Below are 19,660 nucleotides of genomic sequence, written 5' to 3'. Positions count from 1 at the left end.
TTGGGCTGTTCAGCCAGGAGAAGAGAAGGCTGTGTGGAGACCTCATAGCAGCCTTTCCAGTATCTGAAGGGGGCCTATAGGGATGCTGGGGAGGGACTTCATTAGAGACTGTAGAGATAGGACAAGGGGTAACGGGTTAAAACTTAAATGGGGAAGTTTAGGTTGGATATAAGAAGGATTTTCTTTCCTGTGAGGTTGGTGAGGCACTGGAAGAAGTTGCCCAGGGAGGTTGTGAATGCTCCATCGCTGGCACTGTTCAAGACCAGGTTGGACGAGGCCTTGGGTGATATGATTTAGTGTAAGGTGTCCCTGCCCATGGCAGGGGAGTTGGAACTAGATGATCTTAAGGTCCTTTCCAACCCTAACTATTCTATGATTCTATGATTCTACATAGCTGACAAAAATTATCATGGTTGTTACATTTTCTCTTTGATTTCAGCATAACAGTTGAGCCAAAGAGACAGAAGCGAACCTGTTCACTTCTGAGAACTGCAAAACTGTCTTTATATAATCTCTTCATATTCAGCTTAGTCTAACTCACTTCATGAACACACATTCCATGTATTAGAAGCCTTTCAGAATGACAGCCAGCCTTTATACAAAGAGCAAACCCAACTATACATAGCCAATCAGGAAGATGTGTGAATACGATTTCTTCAGCTCCCTGCAGCAAAAATAAGCAATGAAGAACTGGGCTTACATTCGTGCTACAGAACTACTGCTTTATATCTCCTGCAGCAAAACTCAAATAAAAATCTAGACTTGCATGCAGAAGTACTAACTTGTTGATAGTACCACAGCTATAAACATATATTTAAAGCTCTTTTCCGGAGGCAGGTTTTCTTTACTGTTGACAGTAAAATGGATGATTTATGAAAAGAGATATTTGTGCCACTATTTGGTTTCAAAGAGAGAATAATGCAGTTGCCACAAATCAGATTCAATATTTTTTAGACTTCTTTAAAATGAGTAAAAATATAAAATTGATGCCCAAGGCAATTTTAAAAATACTGAAAGTACTTGCAAAAGTAACTGTGTCTGGAGCAGGTCCTAAAAGGTATTATTCCCCTCCATTGAGTGCTTGTGAAGCCTCATGAAGAAAAAGGTACCTGGTCTGGGGCCTCTGGAGATATTGAGGAGACTCTACCAGAGTGCTAGTAAGATGGTTAAGGGCTGGTGCAAGTGTCACTGAGGAGAAACACAGGGTTTCCTTAAACCTGAGGAAATGTGTTACTTTATGGGTAGATAACTGGCTTATGGGACAGCGTAGAAAATATGGAGCCAGACATTTCTCAGAGCTTCACAGCTAAGAAAAAGGCAATAGACAACATTCACAAGATGAAGTAAGGTAAATTCCAACTGAATATAAGAAAAAATGAAAGTCACCATGAGTATAGTTAAACACTGATTAGGGCTGCCCAGAGAGGCTGTGGCATCTCTCCTGGAGATTTTCAGAACTCAGCAAACATGCTCTGTCCTAATTTGGAAGTTGACCTTAATGTGAATGTAGGTTTAAACTGCAGATCTCCATCATATCTGTCTACAATTTCTTCATAAAGCACACTTTGCCATAAAACAACATTGCTGCTGAAAAATATCATTCTTTCCTTCCCTCAATCTCATTTCGTCCTTCATGGTGGTATAACACGTGCTCTGAATCAAGTTGGATGACTAATCCAAAACTGGTACATTTTGGGGGGAGGTGGCAGTTAGTTCTGCCAACTAGTTCACTAGGCAGCTGTACAAACATCCATGGCTAAAGGAGATAACGTCAGAGAAACTATGTGGGAAGAAAACAGCATGAGTGTGAAGAGAGGTCTTTCAGTGCCAGTGCCTGTTTATACCATTTTAAGATGAGCATGAATCAGTGATTAGTTACAGGTAAAGATGTTATTTGTGGCTAGACCAGTGCCAAGGATTATTTTCTTTAAGGGGATAGCTCACCAGAAAGAGTTTAAAGCAGCAATCTGCTGCAACTTTTTACTAAACACTGCACAGTATTTTTTATTTCTCCCAAGTAAGCTATTTTTTTTTGTCCAGGTAATTATGTTCTATGGCTTGAAGTTCCCTGCTACTGTTACATACAGATAATGTCTAATTTCGCTACCCTACATATGTCAGCACTACCTGACATATCTCGTCACAGGATTTGTAAATAAGATGTATCTTAAAAAGAAATCTTTGCTAAATAACAGAAAATAAACAGATTGCCTTTTCTTTGCCTTAGCAGAAGAACAATAGTTTTGTGGGTAAAGCATTTAGGAAGACTCAGCAACAGTGTTTGTAGTTCCTGGTGGTACCAGTTCTGTCTTTGACACTAAGAGTTAATTCTGCCATTACCAATGCCTGGTTTCAAAGCATAACAAACAGTTTTCAAAATCAGAAAGTACACAGCTCAGCAGGGTAGCAGACTTGCCTTATGTCTCTTTAAGCATGTAAGACAAAAAAGTGCTCCTTAGCTGCATCTTATATGTCACGGAGAAAAGAAGAAAATTCAATATGGAGCTTGAAAGCTCCTTATTATGTTGTCTCTTTGTGCTTCTCTGAGATAAGTTAGAAAAGTAGTGAAGATTACGAATGTACATTTAGTGGCAATCACTGTAGCTGTACTTGTCTGACCCTTCTGATTAGAAGACCTGCTTATAATTACTTATAATTCTGTGCAAATAATGACTGTAAACATAAACAGAGAACACTCAAAATATAGGTGCAAAAAGAATACTGTATCCTATCACACACAGCTCAGAATTAAAATAGATCATTTTCCTGGGTAATATTAGACAGCTTTCCATGGTCTTTAAGCCACAGTTAATGCTAAACTAATAACAATGACACTATCATTTTTTAATTTTGTATTTTGATAACTACCACCGGTATTACTATTACTTAGGGAAGCAAACCAAAATATCACAAGAGTCAGTTTGTGCAAGCAGCTGAGAGTATGTATCACAAAGGGCCTGAGATAGCTATTTTTATTTTTTTGATGGAAATCAGAGTATTATTAACAGACAGCATAATGGGCACTTTAATTCTGTTTAATGTACAGGGCTGTATCTGCTGCTCAACTGAACTGTATTGTATGAATTTCATGTCAAAATTTGAAGTTGAGTGCCTTGCAGAGATTAATTAGACGTCTAGCAAGCCATTTCAGGGTCAAGGTTTCAGTCTCCCACATAGGTATGATGTCCTTGGTTCCGAGTCATGGATTAAATGGCTGCATTCTTTCCTGTGGCCAAACTATATCAGGAAGGAGGAACAAAAATTGTAAAAGAAGTTAAAAACAGTGTTGACCTGAGTTATGTTCTATACATATCCTCAAATTTCAGATATGAAGATAGTAAAATGTATATATTTGACTGATAAATAAAACCTCTCTCTCTCTGGAAGAGCTACCAATGCAGAGATCTTGTGGATTCATCACTGAGAGGATCACAAATATAACAGCATGCAAAGACTCGCAATTCAGCAGTGTATCCGCAAGATTTACTTGTAAAACCCCATGCCAGAGGACACTTCTCATACATGCGGTCATAAGCAGGGAGAAATTATGCTGAAATAACTTCAAAGATAAAAGGTGGTCTTCAGGTTCTTCAGCCATGCAGCCCTGTCTTTCACAATGATAATTACTTTACAGAAATAATAAGCACTACCCCCACAGTCAGTAAGTCCATCCAAGTGGGCAGAGTAGTAGAGTTTTTGAATATGTGGTATTTTCCAAATCAGATGGGCAGCTCGGTACTACTCTCAGGGAAGCAAATGAAAGCCAATTTTACATGATGAATCCAGACATTTTATTTTGAATTTGGCAGAAATTAATTCAGATTCAATCACATTCACTACTACTGAAAAAGTTGTCATGTAGACTTGTTGGAAAACATTTTCCTTCCAGTGACAGGTCATAATCTGAAATGCTCTTTAGTGACTTTGTTACTGTTACTGAGCTAATCTATGTCATAACATATTGTACCTATATGTCAGTATTTGTATACTTAAATGATATTTCTACTTTTATTTTTATATTATGTCATCAGTGTTCAATTACATTTGTTACAAACTCAGTGAACAGCTGTTGAAGTCACTAAATAATGTCAAACACTAATGAGAACTGCTGACTAGTCTTCAGAGACTATGAATTTTTCACTTTCAATCATTCAATATTCAGCATAATAAGCAGCTGAAATTATTTCTAAGATTTTCTACAGGTGTTAATGTTTTTCTGACCTTTCAAATCAAGGAGAATATATATGATGTTTTTCTCTCTTCATTTTTAGTTGAAGGAAACCTTTTTACTTTCTGTTCTAAAAGGATTTAAACTGTAAAAAGAGCCTGTGTAATTTCTGCAGGCATTGGAATCATATTCATGGATGATGATCACAAATACAATGCTTGCCATACTTTATTATATAATCAATATACAATAATAATAATAATAATATTTTTCCAGGTCCCAGGTATTTTACATTTCAATACCCACAGGACAAGTTTTAAATCATTATGTGCAAAGAATCTGCGTGGCAGTTTCAGTCTGTGAGATCTTGCAAAACCTTACTTTCAATTCCTATATGCACAGATCTAGTTTTTGAATATAAATTACAATCAAGACTTCAACAGTCATCTCCAAAAGCCAGGTACTAAATCTCAGCAATTCTTGATAAAATCATGAGCGCTGGCCTCATAAAATCTGTGAGCAGTCTCAAAGCAGTCTCACTGTACTATAGCAGGAGGGAGGAAAAAAGCTTCATTCCTGTTTAAAGACAGTTGCCAGAAAGTAAATCTACAGGAGCTGCCAGAGCATTAGCTCGCTATGAGATATTCCTTTGTAACCATTTTTAAAAATCTTCAGTTAATTATACAATTATGTACTGTGTATGTACCATCCAGGAACAGAAAGAAATCTTTAATGACAAAAGGGTTGGGGGTTTTTATATTTACAAATAGATGCCATTTGCTTCAGTGACTTCATAAAATTTGGGGGGAGTTTCTAAGCCTGCTAGCCTGACAGACATATTTAAATGCAAATACGGGTGTGTTTTCTGATTCACTTTTTGTTGAGCACATAGTTTAGACAAAATTTCATCAGAAATGTTTCCCAGTTGCAGGTGGAATTGCTGCCAAATCTAGGTGAAAGCAAACCCATCATAGCCTCAAGACTCTTTACTTGGGACACTCTCAGCTCCGAGAACAGGGTATTGAGTATTTCTGAGTGGCACCAGGGATAGATTTCAGCAGCTGAGATATTAATATTTCCAGGAATCAGTCTCTGACTTTTTTTTTTGCACTCTCAAAGAGCCCAAATAAATGTTTTAGGTCATCATCATATTGGAAAATTTTCAGTCTTGCACTATGAAACTTTTTCCCTTTGTATATCTTCCATCAACCTATAATATTCTCCCATTACTGAACATTAGGCCTTTCTGTTTTTCTAAAATCTGTAATTCCCAGGTCTCCTTTCTCTGTAAGAGGACTTCCACTATCATCTCTTCCATTCCTCAGGAAGTTCAGTATCTCAGGAACATTACTGCCATTTTCACTCCAGTAGAAGATTGAGACTTCTTCTATAGATTCGTTTAGTTAATTGGAACATGGATTTACCATTTTCAGCTTCACCATTGGTTTTTAAGTGATATATAATTCCATTTACTTAACAGGTTTCTTTCCAGTTCATGAACACTGTAAATAGGAGCATACTTTCCCTTTCTCTATTTCTTTCCATATTTTCAGTCTTCATCACAAAGTCCTATGAGTGCATTTATATAAATGCTGTACTATCCCTGTACTTTTTCTTCTGTTCTAGGTCTTTATATGTTATTCCTTATTCAAATGTATCTCTGTGGACTTTAACCACACACATCAGTTCAACAGTGCGATGAAATACCAACTTTAGGATATGTCTGTTATAGCAGTTTGAGGTAGTCAGCATTGCATGAAACGAAGAATAATGACACTGCTGAGAGCTGAATGAGAGGGAAAATGTCAAGTATGTATTTCAATGAAAGCAGGTACTTTAGACTATAAAGATTTCCAGAGGAAAGTTACAAACTAAAAAAAAAAAAAAACTAAAAAAAAAAAGCCAAAAAAAAACCAAACCAAAAGCATTTCACAGGACCCTCTGGGCAGGAGCTGAAAGGTAAATTGGTATTTCTCCAAAGTGGTAACAACTTCAAGAACCATCTCCATCTCCACATTACTGCAAGCAATGCTTCCAGGCATCAGACCTCTAGAGACCATAGAACTCTGAATTCTGCCTAATACTGCGAAATATTCTGTGCAATATTTCTGTCCATCCCTTGTGAGCAAAATTTGGATTAGCATATTTTTCCAGTTTTGACTGAGCTGATTCCATGTTTATCCTGATTAACGGAAAAATCATCCCTCATTGCTCTGTTGGACAGATTATGCAGGTAGTTGAATTCCAGTAATAATTATAAGTATTCATTTTCATGCTAAAATTTCCTAGGTTCTTTACAGCCAGCCACAAAACACTCTGCTGGTCCTGAAAGACAGATTTGGCTTTTGTTCGTGTATTAGACACAATGAGCTTTGCTAGAATCATCACAGCTCTTACTAGCACACTGTATAGGCAATTTCTCATACTCTTATACATGGTAGTCTTATTAGCAACAATTAGTTCAATAATCATTCTTATTTAATGAGAGAGAAACAGTATCACAACAGTGGGCTTCTACCACTGTACTAGGTAATGTAAGTATGCAAAATAAAATCTATTAATATAATAGCATTACCTGTCTTCCACATGAACAGTCAGTGCAGAAGCATCTGCTCTGGTACCCAAGCTGTGCAGCACACACGACTGTGCTCACCAGTGTGTAGTTCCAGGGAGGTATGAGCAAGACTTTAAGCATATTTCACTGAAGAGCCTCAGAACTGCAGTATAAATCTGAGGGGGGATCTGCAAAACATAATGTGAGGAATGAATAGGCAGGTTCTTACCAAAAATTTTCATCTTCAATTACCATGATAGTGTGCCTACTAGGTTTATAGCACAAAAGAGTGCTAACATATTGCGTTAGCCTGAGTATGTGTATGGATATATTTGTGTATACAAATGCCATCTTCCTCCTCCTTCTCAGGGAAAGATTTATAGAGTTACATATGCCACCATGTGTTAAGTAATTTTTTATGGGCTATAAATGACTTGGCCAAGCTGTGAAATGAAACAGCTTGTTCCACTGCACTAACAGTGCAGGCTCAGTGCTTATTGTCTCTGCAGTAAATGTGCAACGAGCTACTCTTCAAACTAACTGGAACGAAAACACATCATATATGATACTTATACCAATTCCTATTCACTTTGTATACTTCCCTTTGATAGGACAGCTTTATGACAAAGGAAAAGTACCAAAATATTCTGTTATTTGCACTGCTACCTCAGAAAACGTCAGCATATTTTTAGCTTGTTTACTGCTTCTAAAATCTTTAGCATGTCTAACAAAACTAAGCCTGTGTTAAAACTGTAGGTAACATACTCCTGAAGTCAGCATTTTATCCTTGAGCTGTTTTTCTATTGATCTTTCTAATGATCTAAATTCTTTAAAGATCTGCCCCTAATTTTTTCCATCTACCTGAGGCTTGATTTTTTTCTTTATTCAGACCAGACATCCAAAACTCTAAAAGGAATGAAAAATCATCACCTAAGCAATTATCTGCCTTAGCAAATGGGGGGAATTCCTGTAACAGAATGTGTTTTATAGTTTACATTTAAATGTAATATGACTGGTTTTGGTTCTGACTGACCCACATATTTGGCAGAAATTATATAAATACACTTTGTTCCCTAAGTGGTCAGCAGGCTTCCTAAGAAAACAATTGCTTCTCAGAAATGCAATCTTCAAGTACTTTGATTTCATTGCTTTCATTTTTAGCTGTTGCTCTTAGGAAACATGTAGTTCTTACAGTATTTTCAAAGCATTCTTGTGTATTTTGTTGGTGGATGTCTGTTTGCATCCCAAGTACAAAATATTATGTTCAAGGGATCATTTTCTCTTTAGATACAAAAGTAAAATGCAAAAGTACTTACAAAAATAAATAATATACGAAACTTCCTTGGTAATCTGGTTGTTTCCTTTCTGATACCCAATGTTTCTGAATTATAACTATTTGATCCTTTTTATTATATTTTGGGGCAAATTTTCTACTATCTGTTGTTACCATCCATGGGAGTAATTTCACTCGTCTTAAATTGTTCATATTATTTCCATTATACTTTCATCATTGCAATAGTTAATCATAAATGGACTTTAATCCATTTCCAGGATTTTCTAGTGGTTCAAGACAGAATGTCTAGTTTCATGGCATCAAGCAGACAAAAAGAATAAAGAAATCTATTGTGATATTCACATCTTCCTATATATATTCACAGCAAGAAGGTGCAAATTTTTTCCATTATTTTGGTACAGAAGGTGAAGCTTGGTTTTAAAAGGGTTCTTTAATTTCAGACTGTATTGTCAAACTCTCAAAAACTCACTTATAAAAACTAAAAATAAGATAAAAATATATTTGCCATATGAGAAGGAAAGTAGCTTAAAATTTATCATCTTTTAAATGAGAACCTAAGCAAAATCAAGCAAAATCATCCCTGGTTTTGTATAGGTAAAACCCATTTTGTGTTCTCATACTGACATGAAAAAAGAGCTTGCAGACTGACTTGTCCTACTTTAACAGAAGATTTATACTGTATTACACAAAGATTATTGTAGTATTGTGCAAAATACTTCACTAAACTGTGGTTATGCCAAATACAGACTTTTAATGGCAGTTTGCAAATTACTTCACCTTTTAGCAACACATTTTCTCCTTGGTAAAGCTGCAATAGAATAGGCTTAAAATAATCAATGTTTAGGTTGCTCTGTATGTATGCCATTTAATAGTTTTCTTCGTTTCCCTGTATGAACTCTTGTCCATCCGAAAGACAGGGCAAAGTGCATCTTTCATCACCAACATTTCAAACGAGCTGTAGCAAGCCATCTTTTATGCAGTTGAATCTGCAGCATCTGATATGTCTCCTTATGTAAGATGCTAAAATTGTGAAGACTGTGAATGTATATTTAGGATCAGGCAGTGATTTATGGTGAGGATGAAAAGGAGAAAAGGCGTTTGAAGAGAGTCTTGCCTTCTGAGACACGAGGCTGCATAGTTTGCCCTTTCAGATCCAGGCTGCTCCTATCTTTGAAGTTCAATTAAGTATAAAGAATAATTTCAACTGTCATTTTCCCTTTCTCTCACTGAAGTTATAGAAAATTGAGATAAGAGAAGGCTGCATGGAGACCTCATAGCAGCCTTCCAGTATCTGAAGGGGGCCTATAGGGATGCTGGAGAGGGAGTCTTCATTAGAGACTGTAGTGATAGGACAAGGGGTAACGGGTTAAAACTTAAATGGGGAAGTTTAGGTTGGATATAAGGAGGAAATTCTTTCCTGTGAGGGTGGTGAGGCACTGGAATAGGCTGCCCATGGAAGTTGTGAATGCTCCATCGCTGGCAGTGCTCAAGACCAGGTTGGACGAGGCCTTGGGTGATATGATTTAGTGTAAGGTGTCCCTGCCCATGGCAGGGGGGTTGGAACTAGATGATCTTGAGGTCCTTTACAACCCTAACTATTCTATGATTCTATGATTCTATGATTCTGTGATGTTCATACTTCTAGCTTAGTTTAACTGTTTAAAAATTAGTTTTCTAAATCAACGCCATCATCTCACCTCTCAACTGTCACTGAAGACAAAAGCAGGTACCTCCAGAAGGCATTATAACTTTGAGGCAATCTTATCCCTACTGTCTACAGAGTCTATGGAGTTTCAGTTAGACACCTAAGCTTCCTAATGATTAAGCTGCCATTAGTTTATTATTCTAAACCAAAACTAAATTTTAGGGAATTATACTCTTTTCATAAATTGTGGAGAGGATTTGACAGAATAATGAGCTTAGAAAGTAAGGTTTCCCTTCTGCAGAAGTATAAATATAAATAAGAGATATAGAGAAGAATGCAGTATGAATTAGTCCTGTAACTCCATTGACTTTCCTTTCCCCATTTTTATTCTTCCTCTACCTACCACCAGTCAAATACACAAAGGTATTCTGTGTTCATCTTCATAATTAAAAGCAATCTCTATAGTCATAGAATCATAGAACCATAGAATAGTTTGGGTTGGAAAGGACCTTAAGATCATCTAGTTCCAACCTCCCTGCTGTGGGCAGGGACACCTCACACTAAACCATGCCACCCAAAGCTCTGTCCAACCTGGCCTTGAACACCAAGGATGGAGAATTCACAACTTCCTTGGGCAGCCCACTCCATTGCCTCACACCCTTACAGTAAAGAATTTCTTCCTTATATCTAATTTAAACTTCCCCTGTTTAAGTTTTAACCCGTTACCCCTTGTCCTATCACTACAGTCCCTAAAGGATAGTCCCTCCCCAGTATCCCTGTAGGCCCCCTTCACATACTAGAAGGCTGCTGTGAGGTCTCCATGCAGTGTTCTCCAGGCTGAACAGCCCCAACTTCCTCAGCCTGTCTTCATATGGGAGGTGCTCCTGTCCCTTGATCATCCTCGTGGCCCTTCTCTGGACTTGTTCCAACAGTTCCATATCCTTTTTATGTTGAGGACACCAGAACTGCACACAATACTCCAAGTGAGGTCTCACAAAAGCAGAGTAGAGGGGCAGGATCACCTCCTCCAACCTGCTGGTCACGCTCCTTTTGATGCAGCCCAGGATACGATTGGCTTTCTGGGCTGCAAGCGCACACTGCTGGCCCATGTTCATTTTCTCATCAACCAACACCCCCAAGTCCTTCTCCGCAGGGCTGCTCTGAATCTCTTCTCTGCCCAACCTGTAGCTGTGCCTGGGATTGCTCCAACCCAGCTGTAGGACCTTGCACTTGGCATGGTTAAACTTCATAAGGTTGACATCAAACTAATCACCTAAGTTTGTGACTGGGATATTTATAGTTATTATGATTTTCCCTCCATTTATTCCAAATGCCTGTATGGTACAGGGACCACTCTCATAAAATACTGAAAACATCTTTTTGGAGTAATCACTGATCCTCTATACTGTCTACTAGGTCACTGATTTGGACAGCTTTTGACACTAGTTCTTCTCTAATCTTATTGCCTCATTAACCTCTTTCTACTGCCTCATTAACCTTTTCCTACAACATTTTTGTTTGCCAAGTAACAGAAATATAGCTGGTTGAAAGTGGATTGATACAAGTTTGTGATTTTTATGTTTCATATTTGAGCATATGAAAAGTATCCGGTTTATTTTCCCACAAAGCACTTTAATTCAGACCAAAAGTTTTTACATACGGCATCAGTCCACGGTCATCATTAGTGCACCTGAACGAGGTGCACACACCCCAATAACAAGAAATGGAGCAGAGCGTTTGGGTTTTTTTTCTGGAAACTATTCTACACCTCAAAACCTCAACAGGCAGACATCTTTCTCTGTTTTAAAATGTATTTGATGCAACAGTTTTGTTTCATCTGAAAGTAAAAGCTTAATGGTATTTCCCTTCAAATAGTTTTTACTTAATCCTACTAAGAATTCTGAGCATATAGGTTAAATTTCTGCACCAGTATATTTGAAACTTTGTGGGCAGTGAGCCTGCTAGCTCTAAGAATTATAACTTAAAGCTGTCAGCTTGTTCATGTGCCTGAGCCTTGAAGGCAGCCACTCTCACTGCCCGCAATATTGTAAATTGTGTTTGTTTTGAGCAAAGTTCCTTAATTCTGCTCTTCTCCCTCATTACATGATTGCATGCACATCACATCAGAGGAGACAGGGAGATGTTAATGAAAGGCCTTGGTCTTCTTTGCTGATCTCAGAATATACGGTATATTCACTGCATTTGACATCTTTAGGGTAAGGAGAAGGAAGGGAAAAAAGAGCAGTTCATGCCTGCTCCCACTGCACGGCATCCCTGTATCCCAGAGGTAACCTATTTGTCAGAAGTTGAATTTATATTCTTTACCACCTCAGAGGAGCATGACTGCCTGCACACCATATCCCTACCTATATCAGGTAAGGGAGGGAATAGCTCATAATAACACCTGATTCCTTTATGTGTAACAGCACCTAGCCTTCTCATAGGCAGATTAGAGAACACTCTGGACACATATCAGGGACCCTCAGCAGCTGCAGCTCCTCTTCAGAGCAGGGGAAAAACAAAGACAGCCTTAGTCAGAGCATTAGTTTGTTCCATGACTGGTTGATAGCACTGTACAAGGCAGGCATGGTATCCACTTGCAAGAGGAACAACAAATTTCAGACCCTGCATGCATTCAATCTCATCTCTGTGGAGCCAGAGAACATATTTATTGAAATAGTCTTATGTCAGTAAGCCAAACATCTCTTTAAAGCACTGTGAGATAGGAGGAGGTAGTTGTTAAGACTGTATTATATGTCTGATTTTTCTTACAGTAGGGAACGAAAAGATAAAACCAGCTTACAGAGAAAATTATGGCAGTTTTCAAGGAGAAAAAAAATCATGGGACAAAGGTGAAAGACAAGAAGATGGTAATGAAAAAAACTCTGACAGAAAAACCTGGACCCTGTAAACATTGGAAAGCATTGTGTATAAATCTCATCCACCATTATTTTACAACTGCTTTGCCAGTAGCTCATGTCCCAGCAAGAGGATGAAAGGCATTATGAGTACAAACAGCTGGTTCGGTAAAGTAAATAAATTTTGCTTAGAAAAGATTGGGAGGTTTTGGCTGTTTTCAGTTCTTGCTTTATTAAATTTTAAAATGGTATTGAATACCCTTTTGCTTTACCTTCAGTTGGAGTTGTTTAATACTGAAATGTAAATAATAAATGGTTAGTACTTGCAATAATAATGAATTATTTATTGCAAGATGGTGATGTTGTCTTGTTTTTCTGAAGCTGCCTGCTAGAGGATGGACTTATTCTCAAAATAGCATTAAAGAGATCCAGCAGAAACATATTTCTTGCTACAAAAACACTCTGTTAGGCAGAAAATTCTGACTGTACGAACATCATGGATTATGGTGAAGGGAGACATAACAGTGACATGGGTCCTCATCAGCTTTTCTAAGTCTTTGTGTTTTCTCATGAGATTAGGGATCACACACCAAAGCCCTGTTTATACTTACATGATGAAGATCTCTTTCTTTACAGTATATGTGATCCCAGTTACTAAATACAAACAATTTTGAGTTAGAGAAGTGGATGTTATTATCTCTGCCTCTGAGATTAGGCACAGAGATGAAGTCTAAGATCACAGAGAGCTACTAAGAGACAGGAATCTCAGAACAAAACCCATGGTTTTGGGTTCTCTTTAATCATGTCCCATGTTTTAAAGCTGTAATTTTTGCTTTTTTTGAATGAATTTCTCAAGGACCCACCTTGGATTCCTTAGACTTTTTTTGATATTCTACTACATATTCTAACTTTCTAAATGTTGCAAACACCCCCCAGTATAGCTGAACACAGCACTTAGTTTATTAAAGAAATCCATAGAGAATATAGGGAACATTTGAGTTGCTTAAAGAGATAAATGTAGCTGCACCAAGTCCAGGTCATTAGACATCCATGAGACAAAAGGTAGTAAAATGCATCAAAGAAATGCCTGCTTAATATCAATAAACACTGTACTGAGCTCACAGAGGTTCATTAATTTAATCTTGCAGGGTATCAAAACAGATAAAGACCTAAGGAAATGAAATTAGTTGTAACTATGATGACACCATGGTAATCATTACTCACCTCTTCATCTCAGACTGAAGGATTATGGAAATTCCGAGGCTTGTTGCTCTCAGGAATTATAGCTATAACATTCAGAAGAAACAATACTTCATATTATACTCAGAAATGTTTTTAAGACAAATTGTGTGGCAGATTTCATTCACTTCAGTTTGTTCTTGGGGAACACTCACGCAAAATACAAAATACCAGAAAGTACGAAATACCAGAAGCCGCTAATGCAAAAAATCTATGGTGATTCTTTATTCCCAAACCTCCCTCAAGAGAACATTTTACAGAGTTGCACCATGTAGTCTCACAACTGGCATTTGCAGCGTCACATAATTTCTCTCTTTGGTTGACTCCCTGATCAGGATTCTCTAGTGTCCATACTGAATTATTTAATTTCCTCCTGGGAATTCTGCTAACATAGATTTGTTCTTTCTGAAAAAAAAAAAAGGTAGATTCTGGAGAGACTCTGCTCATCTCCCAACAGCACAGAGGGCATGTTTGTTTCCCTGTGCTCTATACAGACAGTCAGCAACAACACAGCTAGCCCTGCATCACCAAATACTCCAACATTCTCCCTTGCTATCCCTGAGGGAAGCATCATGTTTTCTGTATACCAACATCATCATGCTACAGAAGGACAATTCTAATTTTCTCAGGTTCATTGCACTAAAATATCACAAAAAAAAAGAAAACCCAAACACTTCTGTGTTCTTGCCATGAGACAACAAGAAGAGGGTCAGAAGACATAGGCCTACTGACAAAGCAGTGTGGATGTGGAATGTGTCTGGTCTTCTTTCAAGGGGGTTTGCCTGCAACATCAGAGCAAGCCTTATTCTTCACCAACACTAGGTTAACCTTGGATTGTTCTCTGGGATGGGTGTGTTCAGAGGTACAGAAATAATGAGTACTCATAATCAGAAAGTGTAGAAATAAACTGAAGAAGTGTGTATACTTCTTTAAGTACAACTGTCTCTCTGAACACACACAAAAGCAAAAATAGGAGGAGAAATCCTGCTAAAGAAAATCATGGCTCTATGTTCCTTCCTCTTTTACAGTCATAGACTCAAAGAATGGTTTGGGTTGGAAAGGACCTTAAAGATCATTTAGTTCCAATCTCTTGCCATGGGCAGAGACACCTTCCACTAGAGCAGGTTGCTCAAAGCCCCCTCCAACCTGGCCTTGAACGCTGCCAGGGATGGGGAGCCACAGCTTCTCTGGGCACCTTGTGCCAGCTCCTCAACACTCTCACAGTAAAGAACTCTTTCCTAGAATCTAACCTAAATCTAACCTCTTGCAGTCTAACGCCATTCTCACAGTCATGGCCTTGTACAAGGTCCCTCTCCAGCATTCTTGTAGGCCTCTTTTAGGTACTGGAAGCTGCTCTAAGATCTCCCTTGAGCTCTCTCTTCTTCAGGCTGAACAACCCCCAACTCTCTCAGACTGGTTGCGTAGGAGAGGTGCTCCAACCCTCTGATCATCTTCCTGGACCTCCTCTGGACTTACTTTAACAGGTCCATGTCCTTCTTACATTGGGAGTCCCAGAGCTGAATGCAGTCCGCTAGGTGGGATATCACAAGAGCAGAATACAGGAAGAGAATTTCCTGACCACTCTTCTTGTGATGCAGCCCAGCATCACCAACATTGAAAGAGGTATTCCATTAATATTACCCAGCTTTCTTGGGCTCCTCTTCCCTCCAGGGCTTTATCCCATGATAATCTGCCAAGCAGATCCCTGAAGAAGCCAAAGTCTGCTCTCCTGAAGTCCAGAGTAATGAGCTTACTGCACGCCATCCTAGCTGCCCTAAGAGTCACTGCAGTCAAGGCTGCCATTTAGCTTCACATTCCAACCACCCCCTTCCTTTCAGTGAGAACAGGGTCCTGGTGATTTTGTGGTTGTTGCAGTTGTTTTTTGTTCAGTTGGTGATTTTATCTGGTTTGTGCTGCTTATTTTTTCCACCATCTGAATTCTTTGATTAAGCAGTAGGAGGATGATCTGTACCACATGGAATTAAAAAAAAAAACCCAAACCAACCAAGCCCCCACCAGTACAACCTCCAATTATCATTGCCACACTCAGTAGGCCAGACCCACTGGAAACTTCTCAGAAGGAAAATCCTTGACCATAAAATATATGAGTCTTGAAGCTCCAGAAGATAATTAGAAGATAATTTCTTACTTATTTTGCAAGCAATGATTCTGTTATAAAAAAAAATAATATGAGAAATTATTTTCAATATCCCCCTGTTTTGAATTCTTCTGGGTTTTGAATTTTATTTTGAATTCTACTGCTCTTGCTCACTCTTCTGGAACAGAAGGAGCCCTTACTAACTTATATACAACCATGAAACAAATGTCAGTTTATATATTTCCTCAATTTTGTTTTTTGTCCATCTGGCATCTATTCAGAATATTAGTCTAGGATTGCTCATCAGGTAGCAACATTGAGGCATCTCATATTTAAATTTCCAAGTTTAACATACTCACACTAGAGTATGTGAATAGACAGTCAATCTATCTAATTTACATTTAGACAATTGAACTGAATTAAATTCCTGCCATTGTCCAGTGAGATTTACCTGCTCATTTAAATACGTTGCTGAATCAGCCTTGATAACACAAGCTGATGGAGACAACTATTTACTGCTGTCTTAGGCAATTTTGCTTAACAGACATCTGATCAAAAATGGAATAGGAGCACAATCCATAATTAACAGTGGAAGTTGACAACAACAGTGCAGATGACACATCCTGTGATTTAAGCAGAGAGTCAAGACTAACAGCAGAACTAATTAACCTTTCAAAGCATGGATTGTGACAGTTCTACAAGAGGGACATCTCATGTTGCCATCACCACGGCAAATTTAAACCCCTTGATTTCTGAAATACCTTGCACCGATTTAGTTAATTGACCATCACCTTTTAATTGTTACTAGTTGTTTAATAAATCTGGTCCCTAAAAAGAGGTGTATTGTCATGTAAAAATATCACTGATATATTTAATCATAGCCATATTTTTAAAGAAGTAATTAGTTACTGTTAACATGTTCCTAAAGTGAACACAATGTTGCTGTGCATGCCCACGGTCCTCCTCAGTAATTTTGTGTTTGATATACATATGTAACAGGTAAAATATTGCACAAATTCAATTTAAGTGTTTCTTATTCTTTTCAATATTTACTTTACCCTTTGTTTGTAGAAAACAATTTCATCCTTTTCCACTCCTTGTTTCCTAGTCTCAGTCAGAACATAATCATTTTAGTTCTTTACTATATGCCACTGTGATAATCCTGGTTTGCACTTGTTTCATCTAGCATCATCTTTATTGAAACAAATATTAATATTAAAGTTGCAAATTATTTTCCAGTATCTTAGAAAGCCATATTAGTACTTTTCTAGAAAGATAAGCAATGTCTTTTCACTATATTTACTTTTTTTTCAGAGTTGCATTGTAGCATTTATTTATCATCATCCAGTCTACCAAAATACCCACGATCAGTTCCATTTACACATAAGTTACAATTAAAGTTTTCTGAACTTATGTAAGAATGCAAAAAGTTGTGATTTGGAACTGTATTTTAAGTTATTTCTACCAATTCAATCCTCAGGGTCAGCCAATCCCATGACACCCTGAAGAATTTTATTACAAAGAACATTCTTGTCCAGCTTAGCCCACTGTGGCCTCTCTCAACAGCTCATAGACAGCTCATTATTAACAGATCTCCTCATCAGCATATCTCTTTTTCCAGTTAAAGAATCAGTTCCACAAAACAGTGTACCTTTGCTCTATTCTTACACACTGCCAAAGGAAAGATGCAATGTACATATGCGAGAAAGAGTGAAAAGCCAGGCTACGGAAGGAATAGGAATCTTCAAAATTCTGCTAGGTTTTGAAGTGGTGATTCATTTTAGTGCAATATTTCATAAGGCTGATGTTACGGCTTTTTTACTGCATGCTGTGGGAGAAATGAAAATTAGTATGGAAGGACAAGAAAGCTATCATGGTTCATGTGCTTGCAGCTGGAGATCATTGTTTTCCTCATGAGGCTTAAGTAGTAAATCAGGATATTTGTCATAAAGAGTATCCCAACTACAGATGGTCTTTGCTGCTGCCATCACAAAACTTGGGCTCCATTCTCTTTGTAAATGTATAGCAGAAAACAAGATGCTATTATTGTTCAAACCTATAGGAAGGGGTTGTGGTGAGTAAATATAGGGAAAGAATCACTTTCATCTGAACAGGTCCTCTGCCACCTTACAAACTATGGGTGAAATGCTGACCCAGTTGAACCCCAATTGAAAATTTGTATTGACTGTAACTAGATTCCAGCTTGAGTTTGTGAGGATGCTTGGGGCCCCACATTGTAGCTGTGATTGTTTGTTATCAATTTTTTCATTCATGATCCCAAAATATATTTTAAGTAGGAAAAAAAAAGAGAATGTAGGATTGCACATGAACATCTGTGAAGTAACAGATGGCATTTTTAGTGAGGATTATTCAAATATGGTTATACATTTTTAATACAAGTAAGTGATATCTCAATGCCACTTGGTAACATTCTACTCTTTATGAAAGAAGCTTCTCCAGATGTGTCATAATTGTTTATTTCTGCAGAATTGCTTTGTTCCTTACAATATCTTGGCACCAGCTTCTAGAATTTCCTGGTAATGCTTTAAAGCCTCAGCCTGCTGGCACCAGAAACTAGGTAATAAAGACTTCCAGAGGCTTTATGGTTTGGTTTCTTTATAATGTCTAAAGAGAAGAGGAAGGTGAAATAGTATTTTACAGTAACAGGACAATAGATATAGAAACACAACCCTTGTTATGACATGATGCTATTATAGACAGCAGAGGGTATGGGCTCTGCTTATGCCACCATACTCATTTAGAAGATGTAGCTGTGTTCTACATTGCCTGGCTTCAGTAAAACCTTATGGGAGGACAAACAGGAAAGGTAATTGCCTGTATTCCCTTCTGTGCCTTCTCTCCATTTCTGGACTGATTTAGAGAGAAATCCGTACAAAGTAGGAATAATGGGCCTGTATTTCTGGCTACATGACACGTAAGAAGGAAAATCACCTTTACTTTTAAAGTCACAGTAACTACTTCCCTTAAAATTGTGTGAATGATACTGCTCCATATTCGTAGGAAGGTGAAATGAAATGCTAACTTCACCAAAGCCTTAATTCAGTCACTTTCCTTTTAAAATAATGAGGGTTGCTTTTTTTGGTTTTCCAGGTAAAACACAGGTTATGGGTGAAATCAAGATTGCATTAAAGAAGGAAATGAAGACAGACGGAGAACAGCTGATAGTAGAAATCCTTCAGTGCAGAAATATCACATACAAATTTAAATCTCCAGATCATCTACCAGGTATCACACAGAAACCACCTTTACAATACTCTGAGAACACTAGGGAGGATGTATCTGAAGCCATTTAACGTCACCACTAAAACAGGGAAAAATGTGCTTCTTAACCAGAATGACATATTTTATAAGATTCTATTTGAAGTGCTTTTTTTCTCCTATGAGAAATTTTACTGAAAGTAAAAACGTTTTGTAGAAGCAAATTACACTTTCAGAAGTTAATCCTCTTTTTCATTTACTTTTGATTGTTTAAAATTAATCCTCTTTTAAGTTTAAATTAATCCTCTTTTAAGTTTAATAAAAAAATATAATTCCTTAGATTATTAAAGAACAATGATATGGACGGAAAAATTGTATTTTGGAGAGAAAGCTTTTTAAAATTTAAAAATGCATGCTAATAACAATATTTTCATATGTAAAAATGACATCAAGGTGTTTGTTCTGTTAATGTCATCACTGTAAACACAAAATAATTCCCTTGGAGTGAGTGGGGTGATTCCATTTCTACATCATGCGAATGAGAACAAAATATGGCTCTGTAAAGTACCATGCTCTGATTTGTCA

At 37.6% G+C, this 19,660-nt stretch overlaps 1 protein-coding gene and 1 long non-coding RNA gene across 9 annotated transcripts in view; one reads left to right on the top strand and one right to left on the bottom strand.

Moving 5' to 3' along the window:
• LOC130606318 (uncharacterized) overlaps positions 1–7,224 on the bottom strand; it is a 36,694-nt gene extending 29,470 nt beyond the window's left edge. The window contains exon 1 of one of the 2 annotated variants that reach the window (XR_008973949.1): positions 6,744–7,224. This is a non-coding gene — a long non-coding RNA (uncharacterized LOC130606318). The remainder of the gene's footprint in view (positions 1–6,743) is intronic. The other variant, XR_008973950.1, reaches the window with a different exon arrangement.
• Positions 1–19,660, top strand: part of PCLO (piccolo presynaptic cytomatrix protein) — a 356,344-nt gene that overhangs the window by 329,732 nt on the left and 6,952 nt on the right. For all 7 annotated transcript variants that reach the window (XM_057422563.1, XM_057422567.1, XM_057422564.1 and 4 more), the window contains one exon: positions 18,968–19,102. In XM_057422563.1, coding sequence (XP_057278546.1) covers positions 18,968–19,102 — 135 coding nt within the window. The remainder of the gene's footprint in view (positions 1–18,967; positions 19,103–19,660) is intronic.

The sequence above is a fragment of the Pezoporus wallicus genome, unplaced genomic scaffold (assembly GCF_028554395.1).
Source record: "Pezoporus wallicus isolate ANWC-B61680 ecotype Strahan unplaced genomic scaffold, APGP_CSIRO_Pwel_v1 contig_3058, whole genome shotgun sequence".
NCBI classification, from domain to species: Eukaryota; Metazoa; Chordata; class Aves; order Psittaciformes; family Psittacidae; genus Pezoporus; species Pezoporus wallicus.
Note: the sequence above shows the minus strand (reverse complement) of the source record. Positions and strands in the feature narration are given on the sequence as shown.